General features: G+C 28.2%; 1 protein-coding gene across 1 annotated transcript in view; it reads left to right on the forward strand.

Annotated features, from left to right (window-relative positions):
- The window catches only part of Rep (Rab escort protein), a 50,820-nt gene extending 27,083 nt beyond the window's left edge, over nt 1-23,737 (forward strand). The window contains exons 5-11 of the mRNA XM_075379135.1: nt 2,329-2,569; nt 3,575-3,797; nt 5,732-5,953; nt 7,207-7,331; nt 12,058-12,206; nt 13,339-13,551; nt 15,962-23,737. Coding sequence (XP_075235250.1) covers nt 2,329-2,569; nt 3,575-3,797; nt 5,732-5,953; nt 7,207-7,331; nt 12,058-12,206; nt 13,339-13,551; nt 15,962-16,144 — 1,356 coding nt within the window. The 3' untranslated portion in view covers nt 16,145-23,737. The remainder of the gene's footprint in view (nt 1-2,328; nt 2,570-3,574; nt 3,798-5,731; nt 5,954-7,206; nt 7,332-12,057; nt 12,207-13,338; nt 13,552-15,961) is intronic.
- Nucleotides 23,738-27,340: the final 3,603 nt, after the last annotated feature.

Consider the following 27,340-nt stretch of genomic DNA (forward strand, 5'->3'; position numbering starts at 1 on the left):
TAAAATTATTTGGTACCCAGCATTATTTGTGTTTTTTCATTCATTCTCTTTGGCCTGATTTGTCTCAGAACACCAGGTTTATTGTCATGTATTTATTGTAATTTTGATATATTCTTTTCTAACCAATTAATCATGTCACTTTAGTCTTCTCTAGAATGCATTATCAATAACAATCACTAGGGGGGGGGGGGGGGCGAGAAGACCAGGAATTAATTTTCCAGGTGCCCACCTCATGAAATTGTTGTTGAAGCTGTTGTGATGGTCACTGCTTTTTGACCACATTTTCCAAGTTAACATCGCATTGGAAATTAACCCCATTTCTCCTTCAGCATAGATTATGATTACTGATCGCCATTATTAATCGGCACTTATATAATGACAGTCTTGCACGACTGTCATCTGATCACAATTTTTGTCATCAAATGGTGTTTTTCTTTTATAAAATCAGTCATTTTTCTTATTCTATCCTCTTCCACCAGAGTTTTCTTTCTCATACAAAAGTTTCATATCAGTTTTACACCCCTTAAACCCTAACTCTTTCAAGTTGGCTACTAGCATAATTGTAGAACCATTAAATTGAATACTCTTGGCGTTCTTCACGTATTTTACATAATGTAGGCAGTTCATTTTGTTTTGTTAGAAACTCCATTAACTGTTCTTCTTACAACGCCCTGATCAAAACTGTCTAATCCACTAACTGGTTTTGAATATTGTTTATACTTTTTTGGTATGCTGAATGAGCACGACTGATTTAGATTTAAAAATTAAAAAAAACTGCAGTGGTTCTTTTTCTACAGAGCTTTTTATTCTTAACTATGGATTTAAATTCTGCCAATGCAAAAAATATACAAATTTCATTAATACACATAACTGACATGCTACACATAACAGAAGGAAAAAATTATACCATTTGAACCAGTATACACCAAGAATTGAACTAAATCAGTTCAATGAAAATGAAAATTAAACATTGGTATTAAATATTAGTCAAAAATTTGAATAAGTATAATTTAACTAAGCTATTAATAATAATAATAATAATAATAATAATAATAAACACTATTAAATACCTATTATAAATATGACTAAAAATGAAATATTTTGATAACCTTTATTCATATAAAATGGTAATTCATTTTATGATTCTATTGATGGAGGGAGTGTAATAGTAATCTATTAATAAAAGTATGAATGATTTGTTTTTGTACTGTATACAGTAAGAAATGTTTATATATTTGCTAAATTTTTTTTAAATTGTCTGAAATAAAATAAAAAAATAATTTTAATTTTGTAAAGACTTTTTGCTATTTATGAAAATAATTAAACACTCTGTATTGAGAATACTTTGCTTTTGAATAAATCTAATGTGACGAGAAAAAATTAATATAATGCCCTGCACAGCAACTGTCTGCCTCGTGCAAGCAGGCTTTTATATTCATACGCACTAAACATGTATGAACATCAACCGTGTGACTATTCAGTTGAAATCATATCTGTAATCATCATTGTACGCAGTTTAATTAGTACTTAAACATTATTTATTTAGTTCACTTTTATGGAAATAATAAACATCTGTGTTTAAACTTTGATGTAAATATGAATTATCAAAAAAATTCCAAAAAATATACAATATCATTAATGCAAACAAAACATTAACTGACACACAACACATTACAGAAAGAAACAACTATACATCAAATTTTGTTTCACATCAAATTTTTTTTTGAAATTGTAAAATTTCTACGGTAATATATATAGGAGCTATAAAAACCGGTATATGGTGTGGATGTTCTGAAAATGGGAAATGAATAAGATTGATGAAATGAGAATAATGATTCTAGATGTGGGAACAAAAAACAAACATGGCGACACAAGTGTGAATAGTATGAGATTTGGCAAACAATTAGATACTGTTCACATTAAAAGATCTGAATTCTGACAAGTGGATCATCCGTTACAATAATGCAACAGTAGTAATTAATTCATAGTTCTGCACATGTTTTTTTATAAGAATTAAATTTTCGCACTTCATATGAACAAGAAACAACTATATACACAAGTTAGGATTCATTCTACTATTCATGGTTTCAGATATTTGAAATGTACTGAAACTTTCCTATGAAGAGACTAAAATATATGTTATATGTATTTTAATTATATGTGTAATCTGAAATTTGCAATATTTCGTTGTAGAGTTAACAATTGTTAGAGAATAAAATTCTCAATTGACACACACTTACTGGCAAAAAAATGATGAATCATCTCTTATTGAACTGTGTATCAGCAACGTCACTGTATTCTACATATATTGCATTATTATGATTACAGCTGCTTTTTGCTCGTAGTGCATTTGTGGAACTGCTTATATCATCAAATATTGCTCGGTATGCTGAATTTCGAAGTGTGACACGTGTTCTGACATATCTGGATAATAGATTAGAGCCTGTTCCTTGCTCTCGTGCTGATGTATTTGCAACTAAACATGTATCTGTGGTTGAAAAAAGAATGTTGATGAAGTTGTTGACATTGTGTATTGAAAACCCACCTGATGCTAATACTGAATTTACAGGTAATTTTTTTTTCTTTCTGAATATACATTAATTATTATAAGAAAATATTTATATTGTCAATACATCCTTTCATGATATCATTTTTCATTTATGTTTAAACTTTTTTTATGCTTAATATAATGACAGCAATGATAAATATTTCTATTATATAAAGTTTTAATTAATACTTCAATTAATTTGATTAATAAGACTTTTCTCACATTGGGAAGAAAGATAGATTTATTATTATAAAAAAAATGTATTATTATCAAAAAAGGTTTTCCATACATTTTACTCTAAAACCTGGTAGGTAAGAAAATTGTATGTTGGGTTACTGTATTTAAAGAATTCATTAGAAGTTTTAAAAATCCTTCTTTTTTTACTAAAGCATTCTATAAATTTAAAAGTATTATGTTCCAAATTGAGAACTGTATTACTATTAGTGTGAAGAATAAAAAAGTTAGTTTAGACAGTATTTTTCCCCTAACCAAAAAATCTAAATATGGTTTTAGAAATAATTCATACATAAGGATATTACCAAAATTTCAATGTATACATTTTGTAAAACTAACTAGATATTATAGATTTATTTTTTAATAAAACAAAAAGCCTTGTTTTACCCAGTAGGCAATCCAGCCACTAGTTTTTTGCAAACCACAAGTTAAGGTAACAAGAATCCTTTTATAATTCTATTAGGACCATGAGTTATCGTCTCCTAAATAAACCATCTGCATTCTAGAAGGTGCCACCAACACAATACCAGAAATGGAAACAGGGTGACAGATGACCCAGTATCCATGAATTCATGCAAGGAAAAAGAAATTCCTGCCATTATTGTTATATTATAAAATAATTTAGTAAAGTAGAATATTTAGTAGAATTTGTATTTTATTTTGTAAAAAAGAAGAATATTAATTAACAGAGCTTTTAATCAAATGTTTGCTTATTTTTCTTTTATTTGCTGTCCTAATTATTCTTTTGTCATGGAGTAGCTACATACATTTAATTATTGTTTGTTTATACAGGTTTTGAAGATAAACCGTTTGTTGAATATTTGAATTCAAAAAAATTAACTCCTAATTTACAACATTATGTTCTTTATGCTATTGCTATGGCCTCTGAAAAAACACCCTGCATGGAAGGTGTTGCTAGAACGCAGAAGTTTTTAAACAGCCTTGGTCGTTATGGCAACACACCTTTCTTGTGGCCAATGTACGGTAGTGGAGAATTACCCCAGTGTTTTTGCAGGTAACTGTTTTTTATTTACGTTTAAATGTGTACTTGTTAACTATTCATACACCAGACATATGAGAGATATCTGAAATGTGTAATAGGCAGAACAACAAAAGTCGTCCAAATCAAATAGATTTCATTGGCTAGTATCTTTTATTAAAACCTAGCTAGAATTTGATTGATCAAATGAAAATTCTTTCAAAACAATAGTTTAAAGATGAGTTTGCATTCAGACATACACACACACACACACACACACACACACACACACACACACTTGAAGAATTTCTAGAATGTGAATGTCTTGTCAGACATATTCAGTCACAATTAAAGAAGTTTATTTTTTTTAGAATGTAGCGCTATTTGAATATATGCTAACATAGCAAAAACTCCCTTCTTTGAAATCCAATCTAACTAAAATGACTTTTTTTTATAAATGAAAACGTCAGGTAACTGCAAGTCATTCTTTTGTTGTAGTAAATTGTAAAATTTATTCATTATGTAAAGTTATTTTTTAAGTATCCTCAATTGAGAATGCACTTATTAGTGTAAATTTCATTTAAATAAGATAACTTAGATTTTTAACAAAAACTTAATTTAATTTACTAATGTATTTAAAATGCTTTTTTAAAAAAAAAGTGTAAACATATTTTTTTTTAAAATTATATATATAAAATATTAGAAACATTTGTTTTTAAATTCATATATATATATATATATTTAATTATTATGTTAATATGCATCATATTATTATCTGGAAACAACCTTATATTAATAAAACTGAAAATTTAGAAAAATATTAATTACAAATGCGCAATGACTGCTAATAAATAATTAGATAAAGTTTGAACACATTTTAAATTTGCATACTTAGCTACAACCACTTCATTAGCATCATTTACAGTTTATTTTATTTCGCTTTCCTAAGCCTTGTCAATGTTTCATAATAAATGTCTGCGGTTATTGTTGTACCTAGTTTTATAAATTCTGCCAAAAAAATTCCTTTACAGACCCAAAACACAGTAGTCATTATTTTCTTTATTTTTGTTTTAATTGGTTTGTTTGAATTTTTAGGCTTGTTCAGAATGTTTGCATCCACAGTTTGGACCATTCTTTTGTCTACATCAATGGACCGATCGTTGTCTCATCCCCAGTAACAATACTGTCGAGAAATTCACTTCATTTATTCTGATACATATTGCTGAAGAAAAGTCACTGTTGCTCTTAGTCTTTTTGTTTCGTGAACATCTGTTATTTGTTTTGGTACCATCATGACAGTACTTCAAAATCCCAATCTGTTATGTAATAATTCCATAAAGTGTAGACATTGAAATTTGAGGAAAAGTTTACGTTTTCTGAAATTCACTAAGTTCAGTAACTGTACCAGCATTGAGTTTTTTTGAATAAGTTCATTGACAATGGGATGTTACACTCTTCCTTCCTCATTGTGCATATTAGTTTACCCTTCCCTGAATTTGTTTGCACCATTCTCTCAAAGAACCATTACTCATAGCATTATTACTGTAAACTATAAACAGCCAACAGTGGATTTAGGCTGTAAATGTTCTCTTTTGCTTGAAAAAAAAAAGAAGTTAGGTACCTTGCAATAAAATCGCCTCTGTATTGCCTATGGAACAAAATGGCGATCGTTTGAGTCTGTGATTATCAGCTTGGCTGATGTTTACTGTGTATCCACTATGTTGTGATCAAAACCAGTTTGTTAGTAGCACCTGACCATAGGTTAATTTATAATTTATAAATAGCCTACATATAGTAGTATTTTTTATTATTGATAATGAATTCAAGAATTTGAAATTCTTTTTATGTAAATTAAGTTTTATATTATTTACATTTTCATAGATTATTTTTATTAACTATCTTATATAAACTATTAAAAATAAATTATTTTCCATATAAAATTAATATAACTTGAAATTTTAATGTTTCAGACTTTGTGCTGTGTTCGGTGGTGTCTATTATTTGAAAAGAGCAGCTGAAGGTGTTGTCATCGGTGATATAGAAGGTGGTGGTAAAAGATGTAACGGTATCATCTCAAATCAACAAAAACTTAGGACACAGCATCTTGTAACTGGTGTTGCTGATGCTCCAAAAGCATTCCTTAAATCAACACCAAAAATTGGTGTATCAAGAGGCATTTTTATTACTGACAGGTTATACTTTAGTGATTATATTAATGAACAGTTTTTAATATTATAGTTAAAAAGAATTAAAAGTATATTATAGTTCAAAGAATTTCAAAAGTCTTCCAGAAATGTGGCACACTTATGCAAGCATTTCTTCCAATCCTAAAAACAATTTGTAGAAAAGCATTTTTTTTTATATAATCTAAAGTTTCACTTTGCAATTCTTTTTCTTTATTTCATCTATTGTTACAAGTGATAGTCCTTATAATCTTCTTTAAATCAATAGTAGCAAGAACAAGTCACAGGATATATCTTGGCTGTAGCATCAGTATGGTATTGTTTTTGGCTAGATAATTATAAATTAATAGTGGATTGTGAGCTCACATTAACAGCACAAAACTGCTAAGCAGTACAGTTTGTTGACGTAACAAAATTATAAGAAGTATTCATAATGGATGATGGATCGTGGATCATAATAACAAAAAGACGTTAAGTAGAATATTAACTTTCAAGCGAAATCTGCATGCTTTTTTCAGCCTTTGTTCTTCAGTAAGCTTCCATCAGAATAATTGGAGCTTCGTTTAAATGTCAAAACTGTATACCCATATTTTATCAACTGTTAGGGACACGTTTGAATTAGTCAAGTCATCAGCAATGTCAGCCAACAGTTGATCTGCGATGTTTCTTTTATTGAAAATTAAAGTGCATCCTAATTACTTGTCTGCTACTATTGTGTGAACTATTTGTTCAATATGATTGAAAGTGTAAATATACATTAAAGACAATGCTGCCATTGCATGGGAAAAAGAACTCTGGCAAAATGACAGTTCATATAGAACTATGTTCTCATTAATTTATAATCGCACCTCATATATATTGTTTGTAATGTTATTTTTTAGAAATTTCAATTAGCAATTACAAATTTTATATTAAATGTTATTTATGATAATGGAATTACTAGAAGTGTAACCATTTGAACTATGTGGCTGTTGCTGGCCACAGACGCATTACAATTTCATGTTGCTGTAGAAATAGTGAAATCATGAGTGTTACTTCTCCAATAGAGTACCTATTGTTAATCCAGTTTTACAAAAACAGTATCATTGTAAAAGATTATCAAAATAGTTAAGCAAGTTATACAATTTTTTGTGTTCTATAATTATGGTTGCAACTATTGTAAGCAGTTTACAAAAAAGCTTTTATTAGATCAGGTTATTTTGTCTATGTTTTTATAATTCTTTTTTTATTTCTATTAATTTTTACTTATTTAATGTTTACAGGTCAATACTTCCTGCTGAGAAGGAAACATTGACATTGTTGCAGTTTCCTCCATGTCAGGGCTCACCTGAACCTATCACTGTTATTGAAGTTGGACCTTCAACTAATGCATGTCCTTCTGGCCTCTGTTAGTCTTTCTATTTTTAATATTATTTATTTATTTTCATTTAAAATCCTTTTTATGATATTTTAAGTTAAAATATGTATATAACTAAGGATCATCAAAATCAAATATTTTGTATTATTTAATTTTTGTTATCATATGTTAAATTTAATTTTGCATGAAGCTGTAAATGTATAATGATATAACATATGTAAAACTTTAAGCCTAAATCTTGAAACTTTACATTATTGTATATTAGTCTAATATTTTAATACAAAATCATGAAACGTGTTGTTAAAGCTTGATTAACGAGGAGGATTTTTTATTTTTTGAGAAATTGGGATGATTGTTGCTCCCAATCTTGAAATTCTGTGAAAATGTCAACAGATTTTTCTATATTCATCTCTTTATATATCCTGTATCTTTCTTTTGATAATATTAAATAATTAGCATTTTAGAATCTAAAATCTACGTTCTTTTCAAATATGCATAGGACGTTCACATCAATCTGGGAATTTTGTTCCCTGATTCTGTTGGTTGTACACATAAGTTACAAGTGTCAGCTATTACCGCATGGCACACTGGTGTGAAGCGACATTAAAACATTAAACAACAGTAGTTGCAAAACACAAACGTAAAGAACATTGCATCTAGTGTAGTGAATGGATATGTGGAACAGCACTTTGTAATGAAATTTCTCGTGAAGGAAGATCTAAAACCCAGTGAGATTTATTCACGACTCCTTGCACAGTACTGTTGGAATAAAATATTTGAGTGATGAAACATTTCAAAGAAAGCCGTACATCAATGATTGATGATCCCAGTCAAGGTGGTTTGGAGCCTCCAAAGTTATGGCCTCAGGCTTTTGCAAAAAAAATGTCTACCCTATGGAGTCAATGTTAACAGATGATTACTTCTGTGAAGTTCTTCAAGATGTTTGCAATGCTCTCAAGAAAAAACAACCTGGTGTGATCACTAAAGGTGTTCTGTTACTGCAAGACAATGCACGACCACATCCAGCCCACTGCATCACATGCACACTATAAGATCTTGACTTGGAGTTATTGCCACACCCCCTGTAATCTGAACATTGCTCCCAGCAATTTTCACCTGTTCAGGCCCTTGAAATTGTTCCTAGGAGGCCAGCATTTCAACAGAAACGATGATGTGAAGCAGCAACAAATCTTTTACACTGTGGGAATCCAGGCACTAGTGAAATGCTGGGATAAATGTAGCAGGAGATAACATAGAGAAAAAGTACTTTTTACTATCATAAGTGTATTCTACATTTATTAAAAGTTAAAGGTCCCAGATTGACCTGAACACCCTCGTGTGTGTGTGTGTGTGTGTGTTTATATATATATATATATATATATGTGTGTGGTGTGTGTGTGTGTGATATATATGTGTGTGGGGAGGGTGCATGTGTTAAAAATGCACATTACAAAAAATTCCCAAAAAAGGTTGTTTTTTTCATTTACAGCATTTTAAGTAGTGATTTAGTTATAAATAATCTATCTCTGTGATTGAGTGATGTCATCTTTTATGCAGAAAGATTCAGATTCCAACCCCAGTCAAGCTTATGCAATGATTCTACCAAAAAAATCATTGGTTTAGTTAGTACAAGAAACAAAACTAAAAGTAATGATTGATTGCTTTCAGCTAGTCCCTGTGTGAACAGCACCCATATTTTTTTCCAGCCCTGTTATAGGGCTGAATCACCTACATTTTGATAAGATTGGGGAATCCTGATATGCTACCACACATCTAGCTCGATGAGGAAACTATTGAAAACCACTTCAGCTCCTCATTTTTTCAAAGATGTACAAGTGTTAAATTTATGGCTCTAAAACATTCATAAAACACTCATCATAGCAGAAGAATCAATAATAATACTAGTTTCGGTAGAACATTGATTACCTGGATTTACCTTTACAAGGCTGAATCTAGATAATTGGAAAATTAAAAAAACATTTATCATATGTACTGAACATATTCTAATGATTAATGGGTATCACGCTTAATAAAAAGACAAAAATATAAAATGTAAATGTATTTCAGTAAAATTAAAAATATACTCAATGTATACTTGCAAAGTAATAAAAAAATATAGTAATACACAATAAAAGTTCTCAAACTAAATTTCTGTAGTCATACAAGTAGCCGCCATCAATTTGACAACAAAGGAACTGTGTAGTACAATGTCAGACAAGTGTGTGAATAAAATTTCATCAGTTTAGTCACTCCAGTCTCAAGTTATATTTAACCGTTTGTTGTGTTCACGTGACCTTGTGCAAGCTCACAACATGGAACAGAGAAGCGCGATAAAATTTTGTGTTCAACTTCAAAAATCTTTCATTGAAACTTATTCTATGATACAGAAAGCATTTGGGGATGAAGCCGCAGCTCATACTACAACATACATGTGGTAGAAGTGATTTGACTGTAGAGAGTCATTGGATGACGATGAACGAAGTGGGAGGTCGTCAACAGCTGTTCATGATGAAAATATTGGGAAAGTGTGCACGCTCCTGCTTGAACACCTCTTCTTATCCTTCGAGCCATAGCAGAAGAGCTAAACATCAGTAAAGACACAGTACATACAGTTCTAACAAAAGAATGAACCACTGAAAGGTATGAACAAAAACAGGTGTCTTTCTTGCACTCTAGACTTGAGTTGAAACTGGCAAAAGCAATCTGAATCTTTTGCAAACAATTGTAACTGGGGGTGAAAATCGGTGCTTCATTTATGATCTGCAAACAAAGTGTCAATCCGCTGCTTGGTTGAGTCCTGGAGCACAAAGTCCGGAAAAAGTCAGGCAGCAAAAATCAAGGTGAAAATAATGTTGATTGCATTCTTCTACTCAAAGGGCCTAATTCATCATAAATTTATTCCAACTAGTCAAACCATGAATTCTAAATTCTGTTTGGAAGTAATGAAATGCCTGATACATGAATACTGGGATCCAGGCAGTTTAATGACTCTCTTGAATGACAATGCCCTGGCAAACATGGCAACAATTTTAACACATCATTATGCTGCAAATCAAATCGCTGTCTTAACCCACCCCTCTATTCACTCGACTTGGCTCCAGCTGACTATTTTCTGTTGAACTTGACCAAAACTCAAGTTGAAGAAACACCACTTTTTTGATGACATTCTGGCCATCCAAAGAGCTTGCATCAAGCAGTTGAAGGCAGGGTTGCACTAGAGAAGGGTTCTTTGTAGAGGGCTAATGTGAGTACATTCGTTTTATCTTTATATTTTTATTAAATTTAGTTTGGGAACTTTTCAGACATACTGTGTGTATCACAAAGAATTCATTGAATAGAATTTTGCTATGAATGAATTAAAACTTACAAACCTTATGAGTGAAATAAACATTATTTATTATCCCTACAGTTTGAAAAACTAAGAAAAACCATACTGAAGAAAAAAACAGTGTTGTAAAAATATAATTTCTTAAAAATTAACAAAAAATTACAGTACATTTTAAAGAAGGAAATGTAGTATAACATTCAATAATAAGCATACCTTTAAAACACCATTTCTTCTTAAAGAAATTTGTATTTACTTTAATGTTATTCTGTAGTTGTGAGGTTCATGTATCATTTTAAAGAAGGAATCTGTGTAGAATCGCATTCTTTTGTTACTCCAACCAGTCCGTATCAGTAAATTGATGAAAACAACTGATTTTCATTTTGTTACAGAGATAAGACACCTAATGATATAGACACATTTATTTGCAACACTAGAATTAAATTAATTTATGTATATGGGACTCTTCAACATCAGTTAATTTAATGGTATGGACTTAAAATATCCTGGCAAGTTCAACTGTATAATTTCATTATGACATCATAAAAATTACACAGCCTATCCTGCATAAAGTTATGAAAATTAAAGCAGAGAATACAATAGTGATTGTATTTGTTGTAACCTACTTTATATGCATAACAAAATAAAAACAAATATTATACTTCATGCTTGACCAATAAATGTGTTTTTTCCATTAGTGTTTTCAGAAACTAATTTTATTATTAGTTTTATTTAGCCCTTAATTTACACATGTTTTGGGCTAAAAGTCAATTTAGAAACCTATTAAAAACAAACATCAATTAAAATACATTAACTTTTGAACCAAAGCTAATTTGAAAAGTATTATTTTAGTTTTTTAAATTGTATATTAATTTTTTTTAACTTGCCTAGTGTGGATGTAAGCAGTCTGGATAGTTAGACATCCAGAAAATCAGTGTTCAGATAATCAGAATTCCATTGTATATAACTAATAAGTAGTTAGCATATCATTTGTTAACAGATATTCAAGAAAAAACAACTACACACAATTGTGATTTTTGTATTATTTCTTTCATTAGCTTTGCATGAATGAATCTGTATGTTTTAAGAATGGCTTGTGTAAAAGAGTATAAATTAAATTCTGTCATTAATGATGATTTGAGAGCAGCTTATAAAAAAAAAAAGAATTGTTTTTTAAACAAATGTTTAACGATTTTATTAAATTTTTTGGGACTTTTACAGCCTTCTCGAGAGCTGTTCCAAATGAAAGAGTGACTGATTGTTAAAAATATTGAAATATATTTTCATAAATTATTTTCCTAATGTAATAAGTGTCACTTACTTATTTTGCTGATAGGTATACACAAGATTTATAATGTATATATATTACTGAAAAATCAGATAATTGTTCAAAAATGCTTATGAAAATAAAAGTATCATTTAATTTTACAGATGTTGTGCACATGACATGCAAACAACAAAAGACTGCCCAGGAAGATTTAGCAGTTGCTGTCCAAAAATTATTTCATACTCAGTACAGCGATGGAACTGTTGATAGAATTGATACTGATACTCAGGCTACACAGACTAAGAAAACTGCAGTAAGTAGTTAACTACAAAACCATTTTTATATAGAATAATTCAGAAAGTTTAATTCCCACGCCTGAAAGTGATTTGAAATGTTAATTAATAACTTTTGGAAAATGTCATCCTGATATTATTCTCCGAAAGTAAAATAATGCTATACTAAATATTCTAGGGAAAAATTATGTGGTTTTATATGATACGTATATAGTTATTTACAACAACAAAATTAATATAGCTTTGTTAATAATCATTTAATAATATTTGAAATAAAGAAATTAATAGAAAAATGAAGAAATTTTTGTTTTAAAAAATAAAAGGAAAGCACTTTTTGGTTTCATATGTTCTGTAAAAAACTATTTACACAACGTTCTTCCACACAGAACTTCTACTGTTATGTGAGTCAACCCTGTGGTTTTCTGATCATGTGCACTCGAGTCTCAACAAAATTAATTAATCAAATTTATTTGTCAACTTATTAGGAACTGAAAAATTGGAAAATTTTATCCAAAAACTCGTCTTTCATTTGTTCTAAGATTTATACAAGCCATAAGTCTCAATAATAAACACACGTTCGTCTTTAGAAAACAACATAGCTAATACAATAGAGATGAATTTATACTGGTATAGCACTAGTGTATAAGAAGGACATTTCTATGTTACAAGTTGCTAACCTTGAATACAGTGTTGCCAAGTGACATATAAGGAGAAATAAAATTTACCTGTGCATGACTACTACCTTCTTATCTTAGGGCTGCATTCTTTGTGAAACCACTTGTTATTAGTAGTTAAACCCCTCTATAATTTGTGCTTATTATTTTTAGTATATATTTGGCACATAAATCTAGATGAAAATCTTCATTTTATATATTACTAAAAAAAGCAAAGCTTTTCTTGATAATTTTTGTATGAACCTTTAGTTCAAATGTCTCATTGAGTTGCAATCAAAATTTTATAAATCGCTATATATATTTCTTTGATATGGTTATTTGAAAGTAGCCCGTTATTCATTTATTCTATCATACTCATATTTATTTTTAATTATATTAATTATTTTAGAATGGATTCATTTTTAATGTCATTTTGCTTACGGTATTAACAACAGATTAATTATATAAAAATCTAATTATTTAATGTAATTTTTTTTAGGAATCTGCTGCAGCAGGTGATCAGGAGGAAGAGAATGTAGGAGATGAACCTCCTATTGAACCGATCAAACACCATAAACCACAATTAATATGGTCATTACAGTTTAATGTTCCTGAAACATCTGTTGATAATCTTTCTGATGATATTCCTGATAATGTTCATCTTTGTTCAGGACCTGATTTTGATATTGACATTGATTATGTTGTAGATCAGGTAATAACTGAATTAATTACAGTTTGCATATTAATATAAGTATACTGTCTTGAAATAAGTTTAAAAAAAAGAGAAAAAAATTTTACTTATCCACTTGTAATAGAACTTAACATGTTGAATGTAAATTTAAAGTGGTCAGTAGTAGTAGTTGGAAGAAGTAGTCTGGAAATCTTTTTAGTCTGACAAAGAAAACAGAAGATTTTTTAGGATTTTTTTTAATGTCCAATATCCTTTTAATTCAATATATTTAAACCACCAGCTTTTCAAATTTTTAGTACCCTCGATATAATGCGGTTTGCCCAAAGCAGTAAAATAAGCAGTTTTCACAGCTTTGACCTCATCATTGTTAGTGAATCTTCATTCCATGAGTCCATATCTTCAGGTTTGGGATGAAAAAGTAGTTGCTGAGAGCCAAATCTGGTAAATATGACAAAGATGTGGAAACACTTCAAAGCCTAGGTCAGGAAGTTTTGTATTAACAACCAAGATGTGTTTGCAGACATAAAATTTTTATTAAAGATCCCATTTTTTTGGGGAGATGTAGATTTTAGCCTGAGTAGCCAATAGTGAAATGTAATATTCCCTGATAGTGGTCCTGCTTTGTTCTAGGTAGTTTATTAGTACCACATCACAAGTATTTCAGAAAATCGTAACTATGAGTATTCTTGCAGAACTGTGTTTTGCTTTCTTTGGTACACTTTCACCTGTTCCCACCCTTGCTTGATCTCTGGCATGTATTCATGAATCCATGTTTCATCTGGTATAAACCACTGAAGAGACTCAGCAAAATCGCATTTGAATAAATCTAAACAACCGCCACGGGAATTGTTTAGTTAGATGTGTTGATGATTGGCTGTTAACAAACAGCAACCATAGAGTAGAAATATTTTTCATACCCAAAACATCATATAAAATGTGCACATGGTTTATCAAGGTGTTTGCGATCTCATCAAGGTTAAATAAGTTTCATTTAATACACATTGTGGGTGTTTGTGAGCAATTTAAATGTTTGTACATATAAATTCAACAACCCACTTTACAATCAAAAACTAAGGGGAAGATTCCTTTAATGTTTGTTGGAGAGTTAAAAGTTTGTTTTAACATTGTTTTAAGTACTTTATAAAAGCGCAAACTTTATCCATTTTTCAGAAAATATCAAAACTTATGTCCCTTACTCAATGACAAACAAGCAACTAAATGCACTCGTATGAAATTTAGCAGCACACCATCTAAAAGATCATAATGACAGTTAGCATATTGATTTGATCATACTTGGCCATCTTTTTATCGGGCTGAGAATTTTCCAAAATGACCCTATTATTACATAAGTACCTGACAGTACGTAATTTGGTGTGAACATTCAATAAATTATAATAATTTATTGAACATGTTAAGTCTAGCAAGTTTTGTTGCAATTGTAAAAAAAGAAACATTTAATGTCATTCTACAGAATAATTAATACAGTTCTACTTATTGTATATAATCCTTTAAAAATGTTCATATTGTTTTCCATCTTTTCTCACATACCAATCTAGTTTCAATCTGAAGTATTATTCTTGTATTTCTTGATGGATTTTTCCTTGAGTCAACAATTATTCTTAAATATTTTTTTTTTAAATAGTCCTTAAAAAAAGGCATATCTGCTTAGGTTGAATAATTATACGTACAGTGAAATGTGTCACCACGATCTGAAACTAGACATTTGGAAAAGAACTCAATGTAATTATCCGTAGCTTTTACAGTATGTGTGATGGTACTACTCTTGTTGAAACCAGTCTGCTAAGTTTTGATTGAAATCTTTTTAAGTTAATGTTAACCATAAGAAGTGCCTCCTTGAAGAAGAGTGTCCTCCTTGAAGAAGTGCAGGCTTCTGATTTCATAATTTCAAATCGCATGTTGCACAGTCATATTTCTTCTGTGATTGATTTTTGTTGAAGGTTATCTGTCAAACCAGTCAATGAGAGTTTGCTTATTTACTTATCTCAAGTTGTAGAAATGTGTCTTGTCACTGAAATTACCTGTGAAAATCTTTGCAATGTTTTGCTACTCTGTCATTTGCATTTAATTCCTGTACAGGCATCATTTTGTAGAAAGAAATTTAGTACTTGTATGTAAAATCTTGTTAATACTTGATACTATATAGCATGAAAGAGAAATACATTATCACAAGAAATGATATAAGAATGATCGGAAACTTGTGTGAAACTAAAGTTAGTACACAAGAAAAAAGGGATTACATTTGGTTTATGTGATTTCCTTTGTTTTTCTTATATAGTTGGAATAAAACAATTGGGTAATTTTTCCAAATCCTTTATTAATTATTAATTTAGTGTATTAGTTAAAGTTATAATAATATTTTCAGTAAACAATTAATAATTTTTTGTTGGTTTTTTCTTTCTATCTAAATTAGGCCAAAGCTATATTTAACAAAATGTATCCTGATTGTGAATTTTTACCACGAGCACCTGATCCAGAAGAAATTGTGTTAGAAGATGATGAGCAACCCGGTCCAGCTTTTGAAGCTGAATCGAGCGACGTTAATGAAGAAAGTGAACAACAGCCGCAAGAACAAAACAGTAAAGATGAAGAATAAATAAATAAGTTTGTTTATATTTATTACCATTATCATTATTATAATTAATAAATATAAATTTATATATTTATTTATACATATATAATATATATCAGCACGTAATGATAAAAAATAAAATGTGATCTTTCAAATAATTATTTCCAAGAGGAATAATTTCTAAGTTGTAAAAAGAATGATAATATTATAATTACAACGTTCCATTTCAATTTGTTTATTGTATTTATTAATGATTATTTATATTTATTTATAATAATTATTGGTATCTTTATAACTGATTATAATGGATTATTTTTTTTTTAAATTATATAATAAATCTTCGCATTTAGAATAGCACTTTGTGTGTGATCTGTATGTGTTTTTCTTCTCTTTTTTTTTAGATTATTCTTTTAGTCTACTTTTATGTAATGTTAGATTTTATGATAATTATTAATTATTTTATATATTTATTATTTTAAATAATAAAATGTTCATTTTATTCTGTAAAGAAAGTATTATTTTCTTAATAGAAAATAAGATTATATAATGTTTTAAATATTTCTTAATGCTGAATGTCCTAATATAAAATAACTGAAAATTAAATTAAAAAAAAATTTAAAAAATACTCATTCTTATTTGTTGTGTAGAAGTGTTACAGGAGAAATGTTTAATATTCTGGCTTGTAATATTTACTTTTCATTGACTGAGAAATTTTATAAAAATGTGTCTAATTGTCAATGGTTTGTTTTTTTGTTCTGTTAATTTTCTTTTTGCATCTTAATCATAGCTGGCTTGATCATGATCTTCATTGACGTTTCTTTCAAATTTTTTTTAGATGACAACTTGACTTTTTTGGCAAGTGACATTTCACCTTATTTTAAATATAAAAATCATTTGTTACCTATGTATTATTTAAATTTTTCTTTCTTAAAAGTTTTTAAAGTTTTGTACAGTATCAGCGGCTGATTTTCCTAAAAGAAAAATATTTCCATACAATCTTTGTTTTTTATTATCAGCCAGTATATAAATTGACAAACTTCTAAGTAATTGTAAAAAAAAAAATAATAAAATAAAAAAGCCGCAAGAACAAAAATTAATGATATCCTGAAACAATTCTTGAAAATTATGTTGCCACAACACCTAACTACATCTAGTCATGTACCAGATTTAACTAAAGGTTATTTTTTGGTCTCTTCCCTTTTTTTATAAATATCTATTTTTCAATAACTATTGAAAACCAGACCCTAATTTTTATAAATTTCTCGCATCAATGTTGATATTATCGCCTAGAATATTGATCATTATTCCTGGTTTTTCACTATTGAATTAATTTTTTATTTTTTGTTAATAAATAGATTATTAGTAAATTTATTTAGCTATGTTATTCTTTTTTATGTTATCCTTTATTAGACTGATTATAAAATACTTACAAGTGTCAAAAATTAAAATTAAATATTTTTGCTTTAGAAGTATCTATGATGTGTTTATATCTTTATATTTGAATATGTTGGATATTCTATTATTTTATAATATATTTATAGTATATTTTATTGAAAAATATTTAAATTCATTATTAATTAATGTAGCTCAGCTTTTTATAAATGATGTTGTTAGCATATAATAAATAGTTACAATAGTGTTTATTAATAAAAAAAAAAAGTTCTCTAAATCATTCCAGACTATTGTAGATTTATAATTTATTATCTTAGTATTAATAAATTTATAAAATGTGTTATGTATTTTTTTTTATTTTATGTTTATGTAATTTTTTTTAAAAGGGTATATGGTAAAAAGCAAAGAATTTTTTAAATACTTAATTTTTTTAGAGATGAATTATATAACTGTTAATAATACAGAATGAGGGTATATCAAAAAATAACCATTGTATTTAAATACTAGTATTTAAATTTTTCCTAATGGGATCTTTCATTTGTATCAATGTAGAGTGTGGCACAACGAAACAGGAAATTTTGAAGTAACACTCACAAAAGTAAAATAAAATGAATTTACAAGTTTTATTGTTGAAAATAAAGTAAATTACATGTCATTAAGTGTCCTAACACAAAAAATTTCAGTTTCTAAAAATAGTTTCCATAAGATGAGATTGGCATTTGAATGTATTCATTCCTGGAAACGAATGGCGAGATTTTGCATGGCACTCTGAAACACTTCCCTGGGAAATTCATGGGACCACATAGTCTGATGACCTCAGTTTCAGTTCCTATAAAACTAGAATTTTGTAATTCTACATCAGCGTGTAACTTTACATCTTGATATGCAATTCAAAATTCAGTGATATATATTATTATATTAAAAACATTGCGTAAAATAATTTTATTCTTTAAATGTACAAAGAAAAAACAAACTTGTACCAAGTGACATTTCTCTCCTAAATGATGAAAAATTGTACTAAAAAATTGTTATTAAATCAAAAAAATTCACCAACCCAATATAAACTGAATATTGATAGATTGGTTAAAAATAGGACCTGATTATCCAATAGACATCTCTGCTATTAATTTTGCTTTTTGTGCAATCCTTAGATTGGAAACAGTTTCACAGGTAAGCCTATTACCATCACTAACCTCCAATAATGACTTTCAGATGTTGCTAACGTATGAAAACCAGGTAACCCCATGTTACCTGTAAAAGAAGTGGAAGGATATGATGACTATCTCCAGGGATAAATCAGGGTTGATTGGGCTAGTTTATCTTTGGCCCATAAAAAAAGTTTACTCTAGGTACCACAGTTATATTTTTGAAGAAACATATCCTGAAAAATATTCAACTTTTTTTTGGTAATTCATGTTTCTTGAGTTAAAAATAAGCTAAAAATATCAGTAAAAATTAAATTTTTAGAAATTATCTTTTTCTGTGTTTTGGTTAGCATCAGGTGAAATCTGTCTTTATTTTTATTCACAATGAATGAATTAAATCTTATTTTCTAAAGATTATTTTTTAGTGATTTTTTTAAAATTGTTTTTGTATTACCTAATCAATTATTATAACTTCTCTAATGTTTTCCTCGATAAATATCTATCAGTTTTGATTGTCTCATGCATATTGGTAATGCTTTGCAACGCTTTGCAACTTTTTAACGTAAAATAAAGTACGGTTGAAAATTATGAAATATGCCGAACATTATGTTCATCAGATTCAACAGAATAAATATATTTAAACTGAAATATATTACTAATATATATATATATATATATAAACTATTAAAATATTACTGATGAAATTTTATAGTGAAATAAACTGGTCTTCAAATATAAATTAAAATCTGCAGACTTCTGTCAACTTTGATATGCTTCTTAAGTTTAATAATTTACATGTTCATTTCACATATGTTTGAACACCTCATTGGTTCATGTAATTGCATGTCTGCTAATATAGTAGTTCTTATATTCATTAATTTAAATAAAACTACTTTTCAAAGCCTCTTCAAAAAAAAAACTATTTTTAGATGAAATTTTTACAATAATGTGTTTATTAATGTTAAAATTCTTTGTTGCTCTGTTATTTACTTGAAGATGTATTATTTATTAAAATATCAAGCCCTTTTGAACTAATTGCTGGAGCACAGCATTTAAAATTTTATAAATATTAGAAAACACAATATAGAATGATGTACAGGTGTGGGAAATAACCAACTGCACAGTTATTATTAACCCTTTATCCTCCAATTATGAAATGTGTTAAAATTGCATATATCAGAAAGTTTCAAAAACCTTCATTTAATCAAAAAATATGACTGGCTTTCATATCAGTTATAATAATTTTTTTCAGTGTGATATTTCTTGAAACAATTTTTTGGTGTAAACCCAGGTCTCTGGAACTATAGGAGTATGTCTATTTTGGGGTTTAACTATTTAATCATCACTACCTTCAATTTCATTACAATTGTATAAAATAGCAATTTCTTGATCATTCTCTTCAAAATTATAATCAGGATCTTCATCACTACTATCGTAAAACAATCTATTTTTGATTCTATTGTTATTTGATATCGATATTACATGGGTTTACAATCTTATGGACAGATGTCAGATTTCTTAATCTTTGTGCACAGCCACGGTTAGTTTGAAAATGTTGAGCCATACTTATATAGGAGTGCTACATGTAAATTTCATTGTTGAATTATAATCTACATACATATACTTATTTTTTTTCAAATCCAGAATTTCTCCATACACCATAATTATATATAGAGAAATTCTGTTTTTATGAAAAACAAAAAAAAAATTTAAATGGTGCAACATTTTTAGAAGGAAATTTTTTGTATGCTGCAGTATACAAAAATCCTAAAGCTTTGTGATACACTGCTTAATTTCTGATTTGCCCTCATAATATTCTAGTATTTAATTTTTATTTTTTATCATTAATTATTATATAAGTGATTTCATTTTATGAAATCTATTAAATAAAATATGAATTTACAAGTTTATGTATACATGCACGCTAATGAACTTAGACATATACACTGACAGAAAATATTATTCTGATTTATAATACAAGAAAGATATATCCACTAACTACATAAAAAAATCATTGTGTGTAATACTAGTAAGATCTCTTTCTCAGCTAGCCTAAAAAAAATTCACATTTTTTATATGCTTATCATTTCAAGCCTCTTTGACACAATTTTTTTTGTTTAGTAAATGACATTTTATTTTAAGAAACAGTATTCTTCTACTAGTCAAACATTTTTTTTACTGAGGTAAAAAAAAAAGTATACAAAGTTTCATCCAGAAAACTAGTAAAAATAAATGGAATTTTTCAACAAAAATGTATTTATATTTGTAAATGTTTTTTTGCTATTTTTGTAGTTAATATTGTTACGAAAATTTTCAATATTTTTCGTACGTTTTTTCCTTATTAATTTTATATTTTTTATCAAATACATAAATTGAGTTTTCGATGGTCTGTGCAATTTTAAAATTTCAGTTCTTTATGTTGCATGCTTATTTTTTGAAAAAAGAATATTATATATGCTGTGGATAATTTAGTTGCTGTATCATAATCATTTGCATAGAAGTTTGTATTATTTTTTACATTTTTAAAGATTATATAAGTGTGCTTTAGGTTTTTTTAACTACTGACAGTTTAGTTGATATAATGTTATTTATTTAAGAGTAGTCTATTATTTATGCTTAATTTTGTAAAAAATGTTTCAAATTCCACTTTTTAATCAATTATGTGGATTTAAAAGAAAAATAGTGAAAAAATAAAATTCTGGGTACAGGATAATATACTAGGAAGAAGGGGGTGTAATATAAAGTAAACAAATATCTGTATATTCAAAAGAAATTTATTTGTGATCCTGTGTATGATGAAATCTATGAAGAAATACAGATACTGATAAAATGTAGTCTTTTTTAACATTTTTAAGATAAAATATTGCTGTTAAAGTTGAAATTTTTTACACTAGAAGGCTGTTTCTTCTTTTATGTTATGTTGTTTTCCTTCACTTGCACAGTAATATCTGTAGTTAGATATTCTTATTATCAAAAATAAGACTATGAAATCTGCATGTGCAGGGATAACATATAATATTCAGCATTCCAATACATTTTTCACTTATATTTTCTTTTATACATATTCTGTAGTTGAATTGAACAATTTGCAAATTGAAATTATTCATATTTTCAAAAGAAGTAAAATCAGTTGCTAAGTAATTTATTATCCACTTCATTATATATGTATATGCTCACAACCATTTTTCACATTACTTTGGGCTGAAACAGACATTTTTCTTTCTCCATGGCCATCATCATTACTTTTACAAATTAATTTCTCTCCATCCTCTGCCACCATTCTAGTGATTAGGGAGATTCAAGAACAAACCTGCAAGTGTTATTCACATACTAGAATGCTAGATAAGTCAGTTACTTGAACAACCACTACTTATATACTTATTTGCTCTGCAATTTGGGCTCAATTCTCTGTTTTACAATATATATCACTAATTCAATCCTTTCAATTAGTCTCGTGGAAGATATTTCTTTTGTTTATCATAGATCTGATTCTGTCTAACTTGCCCCTTAGTTCCAGTGATTCTCATTAATTCTTTTATTCTTTCTAATGGATCACAGACAAAAACATATGGTTTATGTCATCACTGTTTGCTTCACAATAAACACAATTCAGGCTCTTGAACACTTGTCCATTTCTTGAAAGTAGATAAACGTGTGTTAAAATGAGTTCAAATCTCCCATGTCTACAATCAGCCCACTTAGCAGTGCCCTATCAGTGATTTTTTTTATACCACATTCCATTTCTCTCGCCAATTTTTTGTGACGCGGATTATCTCTCGCTCTCTATTTCTCTCTCTATAAGCAATTCATTACATTGTAATGCAGTTTTTGATGTGAATATTAGTTATAGAGTAAGCGACATAAAATTTACCATATTTTAAAAAAGACAAATAAATAATCCTTTAAGATTGATAATAAAAACTTTTTTACCCAATGCTTAGAATGAAAGAATTAATGTTTTTATGCTAGTCAAAAAGTAAAAAAAAAAATATGGCAATGCATTATATTAATGTATTACATTAAACATAGTTATTAATTTATTCTATATTTTATACATTATAAAATACTACTTTAACATGTGAACATAGTGTGAGGGTATCAGAAGGTGTTGTGTAATCTTCCTGTGCATTGCAGTATCTCGTGTCCCTTTTTGCCAGAGTTCCTATTATAACAGTTGATGAAATTTGAGTAGATTGTAAACAAATGTGCATAAGTAACTGAAGTTCAATCTGTTGTATACTCTGATTGTGGGATATATTTTGTTTCAAATGTAATCTAAAGTTGTTAGTCCCCCATTTTCTGTTAATACCATATAACCACATAGTAACATGGTTATTCATAAAATCATTATACCTATGACTGAAAGGTTTGCTATATAACATGATATCAATGAAAATTATATCTAAAGATGTATAATTTGATTGGAATTTTTTAGATACAGTGTTACCAATATTATAATTATAAATTTTCCTCTTTCTATGAAAAATAGGGTGCTTGATTTATGGATGAAACTTTGTTAGATACCCAAATGAACTGACTTTAATTATATTTATTTTAACTGACTTATTATGTGATATTTATTTATTATTTTTTTACAGTATATAGTTAATATTTTTACTATAATTAGTCCATATCTGTCCCCTTAACTATGCTGATATATTTTTTTTTTAATTTTCCTATTAATAAATAAAAATGACATTAATTCCCTTAATATGTTATTCATTAATTTTATTGACCAAAGGTTTATTTGAGCAGTTAAGAGGAATTACTTAAAATTTTTAATTTAATATTTAATTATTATTAAACAAAAGGAAGTGCTCTTATTTGCTTAAAAAAAAAAAAATATAATATATTTATAAGTATGATAATTTTTGGAAGGCGATATTTATTATTTTAGTTTACTTATATATACATTAATTTAATTACATCGCTTTGGTCATCGGGCTTATTGCGAAATCAAGCTTTATTTTTTATTTATTAAATGTATCAATATTATTGATTTGTATTCTTAAATAAAAATAACTTATGTTACGAATTCATATAAGTTTAAATAAATAAATGATAAAATAATTTCAGTAGATTTTATGCATTTTTAATCATTGAAGTATACCTTACATTCATTAACAGTCTCTATACCAGTAGTCTGCAAACACTATAAGCCGGCTTAACTAACATGTTCAGTGCCACGGGGAAATTATCTTACTCCTCAAAAAACTCAACTTGTGCATTTTTCTTGTTTTGATTTAATTATGAATGTAACTTCCATTTATGAATAAAGGATAGCATATTTTATAGTTTTAGTAATAATTTTTCAAAAACACTTCTATGGCGTCTGGTTCCTTGAATAAAAACATTAGTTATTGGACCAGTGGACAACTCTGTGGCACCAGCCTTGTTGAGATAATAAAATATTCGCATGTTTTTTTTTTAATAGTGTATTGACACAAATTTTATATCAAAAATGAATTTTTTAGTATATACAATAACATGAAGATTAGTAATAATGAATTGTTATCAATAACATTGAAAACATTAATATAGTCTGAACTAATTATACATACGTATATCCAAAAACTCAAAACTAAAGCAAAAGTAAGAGATTACACAAAACATATTTTTCATGAATGAGGTAATATTTTTCATTATATTTAATACTTTATACTTGAAAACTGATGCATAGAATGAAGAAACTTTTTTTAATTTTCATATCCAAGAATATTAAAAAACAGTGTTTAGACATTTTTACATGTAATATGGTTCATAACATTTAAAACACAAACCAGGGAGATCAGGACATGTCTGTCTATGAACTGTGTCATTTTAGAAACATAATCAACAATACAATCGTGCATTCATTTGATTTTTGAATATATAAGCAGATTATCTATGTAACATACAATTTCATAAAAATTAATATTAACTTTGTTAATATGAGAACAAATAAAACTGTACCCAGATTAACTGTTATGAACTTAAAAACGCGTTATTAAAAGTGAATCCAATCGCATGTGAATCTAGTTCAACGTAGATTGCTTATTGGTAGACAGAAAGCATCCTAACCAGTTAAAAAGAAAAATAACACCAATAATCTTCAAAAAACCCTAATAAGAACCAAAAAGTTGAGGGATAAATAAATGTATACATTAGAAAAGCATCAAATAAAAATATTTAAAAAAAAAATTAAATGGGTCATTTTATATTTGAAAATTATAGTTCACTGGTGATGGCAGATGTTACTAAAATAAAATAATGAATTTTTACATCTTTTTTTACAGAAATTAAACTAGTAATTAAGGTATGGTTTTTAAAGAAATTTAGAAAAAATTGTCTTTTGTGTTTTTTTATTTAATTCCATTTATAATTAAAAATTTAGAAGAGCATTGATGTCATTAAATAATTGAAATTTCCTTCTATATACTTGTAAGAATGTAATATATGTTTTAAATTGTAAAATTCAGATTTTCACTGTTGAAAATGGCAATTCAGTCATCTGAAATCGATAGGATAATCCAATTCATCTGAAAGAGAGGACAATTGTTGAGGATCCAATGGAAGTGAGTTGAGGATTCAACTTACTCTAGCTCTGATGACTCCAAGTTGCAGATAATAATACTGAATTTTACTCATTTCATTAATTAAATTTTTTTTTGGCCATAAATCTGGAACCAATGAAAATAAGTACCATGTATGATATATCGTTGAAAAGCTGTCAATGAGGGCTTATTTGGATTTTGGACACTTTTTGGTCCAGTCGATTACAATCAAAAGGGAAAGTGCACAACTAGATGTTACAACAGTCCTAAATCCAAAATTTCAACATCCTACAGCTAATCGTTTTTTTTTAGTTACACGAGATACATATGTCCATACATCACACTGAAGCTAATCAAAATGGATATTTATGTTGAAATTTAAATCCAAAATTTTTTGTGATTACAATACTTCCTTGGTAAAAGGAGTTGATTTCTTTGAAATGCAAGATTAAGTAAACCGTACATTTCTATTGCATCCAGCTACGAGAACTTTTTTTCCCAAAAGATTCACATTTTAATTATTTATCTATATCCCAAATAAAAAACATATGTTGTCGATTGTTATTTAAAGGTGTCGGTTATCAAAGATTTTAAAATTTCTGTTTTTTTTTTAAATAACTTTTAAATGAAACATTTAAAAATGAAATTCGGGACAATGATAAATCTCAATTTTTAGAAACTTCCAAATTTTTTACTTTTCACCCAATAATAAGGCCGTAAACCGCGAAAATTTACTGCGCAAGCGCTATTGAGTACAGATTTTTTTTAAAAATTGAAAATGTCTATTGAGATGCACTTTTGGTTCCATAATTTGCAGATATCAGAAGTTGCATCATGGCAAATGCTAATAAAACATTAAAACGTTTTATGAAAGAATATTTTGTGATTATATAATCAAAGAAATAATATAAGTAAAGAGTTAATAATAACACTTTTTTTTAAATACATTGAAATAGAAAACAACAAAATACATAACCTGTTTTTTTTTTTTTTACCTCTGGGACCACTGTTAGGTATTGCATCAGAAGATGAGATGAATGATTTGTAGCATGTGAAAATGCCATGCCTGACCACGATTCAAACCCAGGACCTCCAGATGAAAGGCCGAAACACTACCACTCACGCCATGGAGGTTGACCAAATACATAACCCAACAACAATCAAAACCATGTTTTATATAGTGAAAATAATTTATGTTTAGTACTTCTTCTAAACTTTAGTTGTTTGATATTTTCACTGTGATTGTGTCGAGAGTCCAGGAGGCAGAACCCCCTGGCTAGACGGTCGGGCGAGCCCTGGCCCGCTAGTATATTATATAATGCTATAAAATTGTATAGTCTGACATCCTGTTGGCATCATCAGCCAATTCAGAACATTCCATAATAGAAAGGTGAAAATACTAATACAATTTATAATTTTATATACATAAAGTCGTTAACCTATAATCACATTAGAATTTCATAAGAGATACATTTTTAAATCCCGTTTTAAGTACTTATAAAATTTTGGTTACTTTATGCTATTTTATTCAAAATCTTACACATCTAGTTACATTTAAATCTGTACACTAATTTTGTTGTAAACTTATTACAGGTGTGATTTGAAAATAACAGTTAAAATGTATTGTTAAATTCTATAAAAACAAATTGTTAGGGACGTAAAGGGTATACTGAAATGAAACGACTGGCACCAACAGGGAATCAAACCCAGATAGCTGCATCAAACCAGTCAAATGACTGAAGACAACCTATATTATGAAAATTAGTGCAGTCTTTCAGGACTTGCAGCAGTGTGCGCACACAACTGGTGATTATTACGCACATCAGAAGAAAAAACATCACCCTCATATTCTTATTCTTTTTAATAGACAGGAAAAACATCATTCATATTCTTTTTACTGTCATGGTCTGGTAAAAAGAATATGAATGGGTGTAAACAAAAACAATCGAGCTACAGATAATAATTGTGAGAATATATCCTAAAACTATGAAAATATTTATTTTATTTTATGTATTAACCGAAGGAATAATGTTCCTGTTCTAGATTTCTGTGAATTTAATTTGTAGAGGTAAACTGCCCAAATAGCTAGCTATTTTAAATATTCTTGTGCTGATTCTTAAGTTATTTCAACTTCTGTCAGTGTTGCAAAT

The sequence above is a fragment of the Lycorma delicatula genome, chromosome 11 (assembly GCF_047948215.1).
Source record: "Lycorma delicatula isolate Av1 chromosome 11, ASM4794821v1, whole genome shotgun sequence".
Lineage (NCBI taxonomy): Eukaryota > Metazoa > Arthropoda > Insecta > Hemiptera > Fulgoridae > Lycorma > Lycorma delicatula.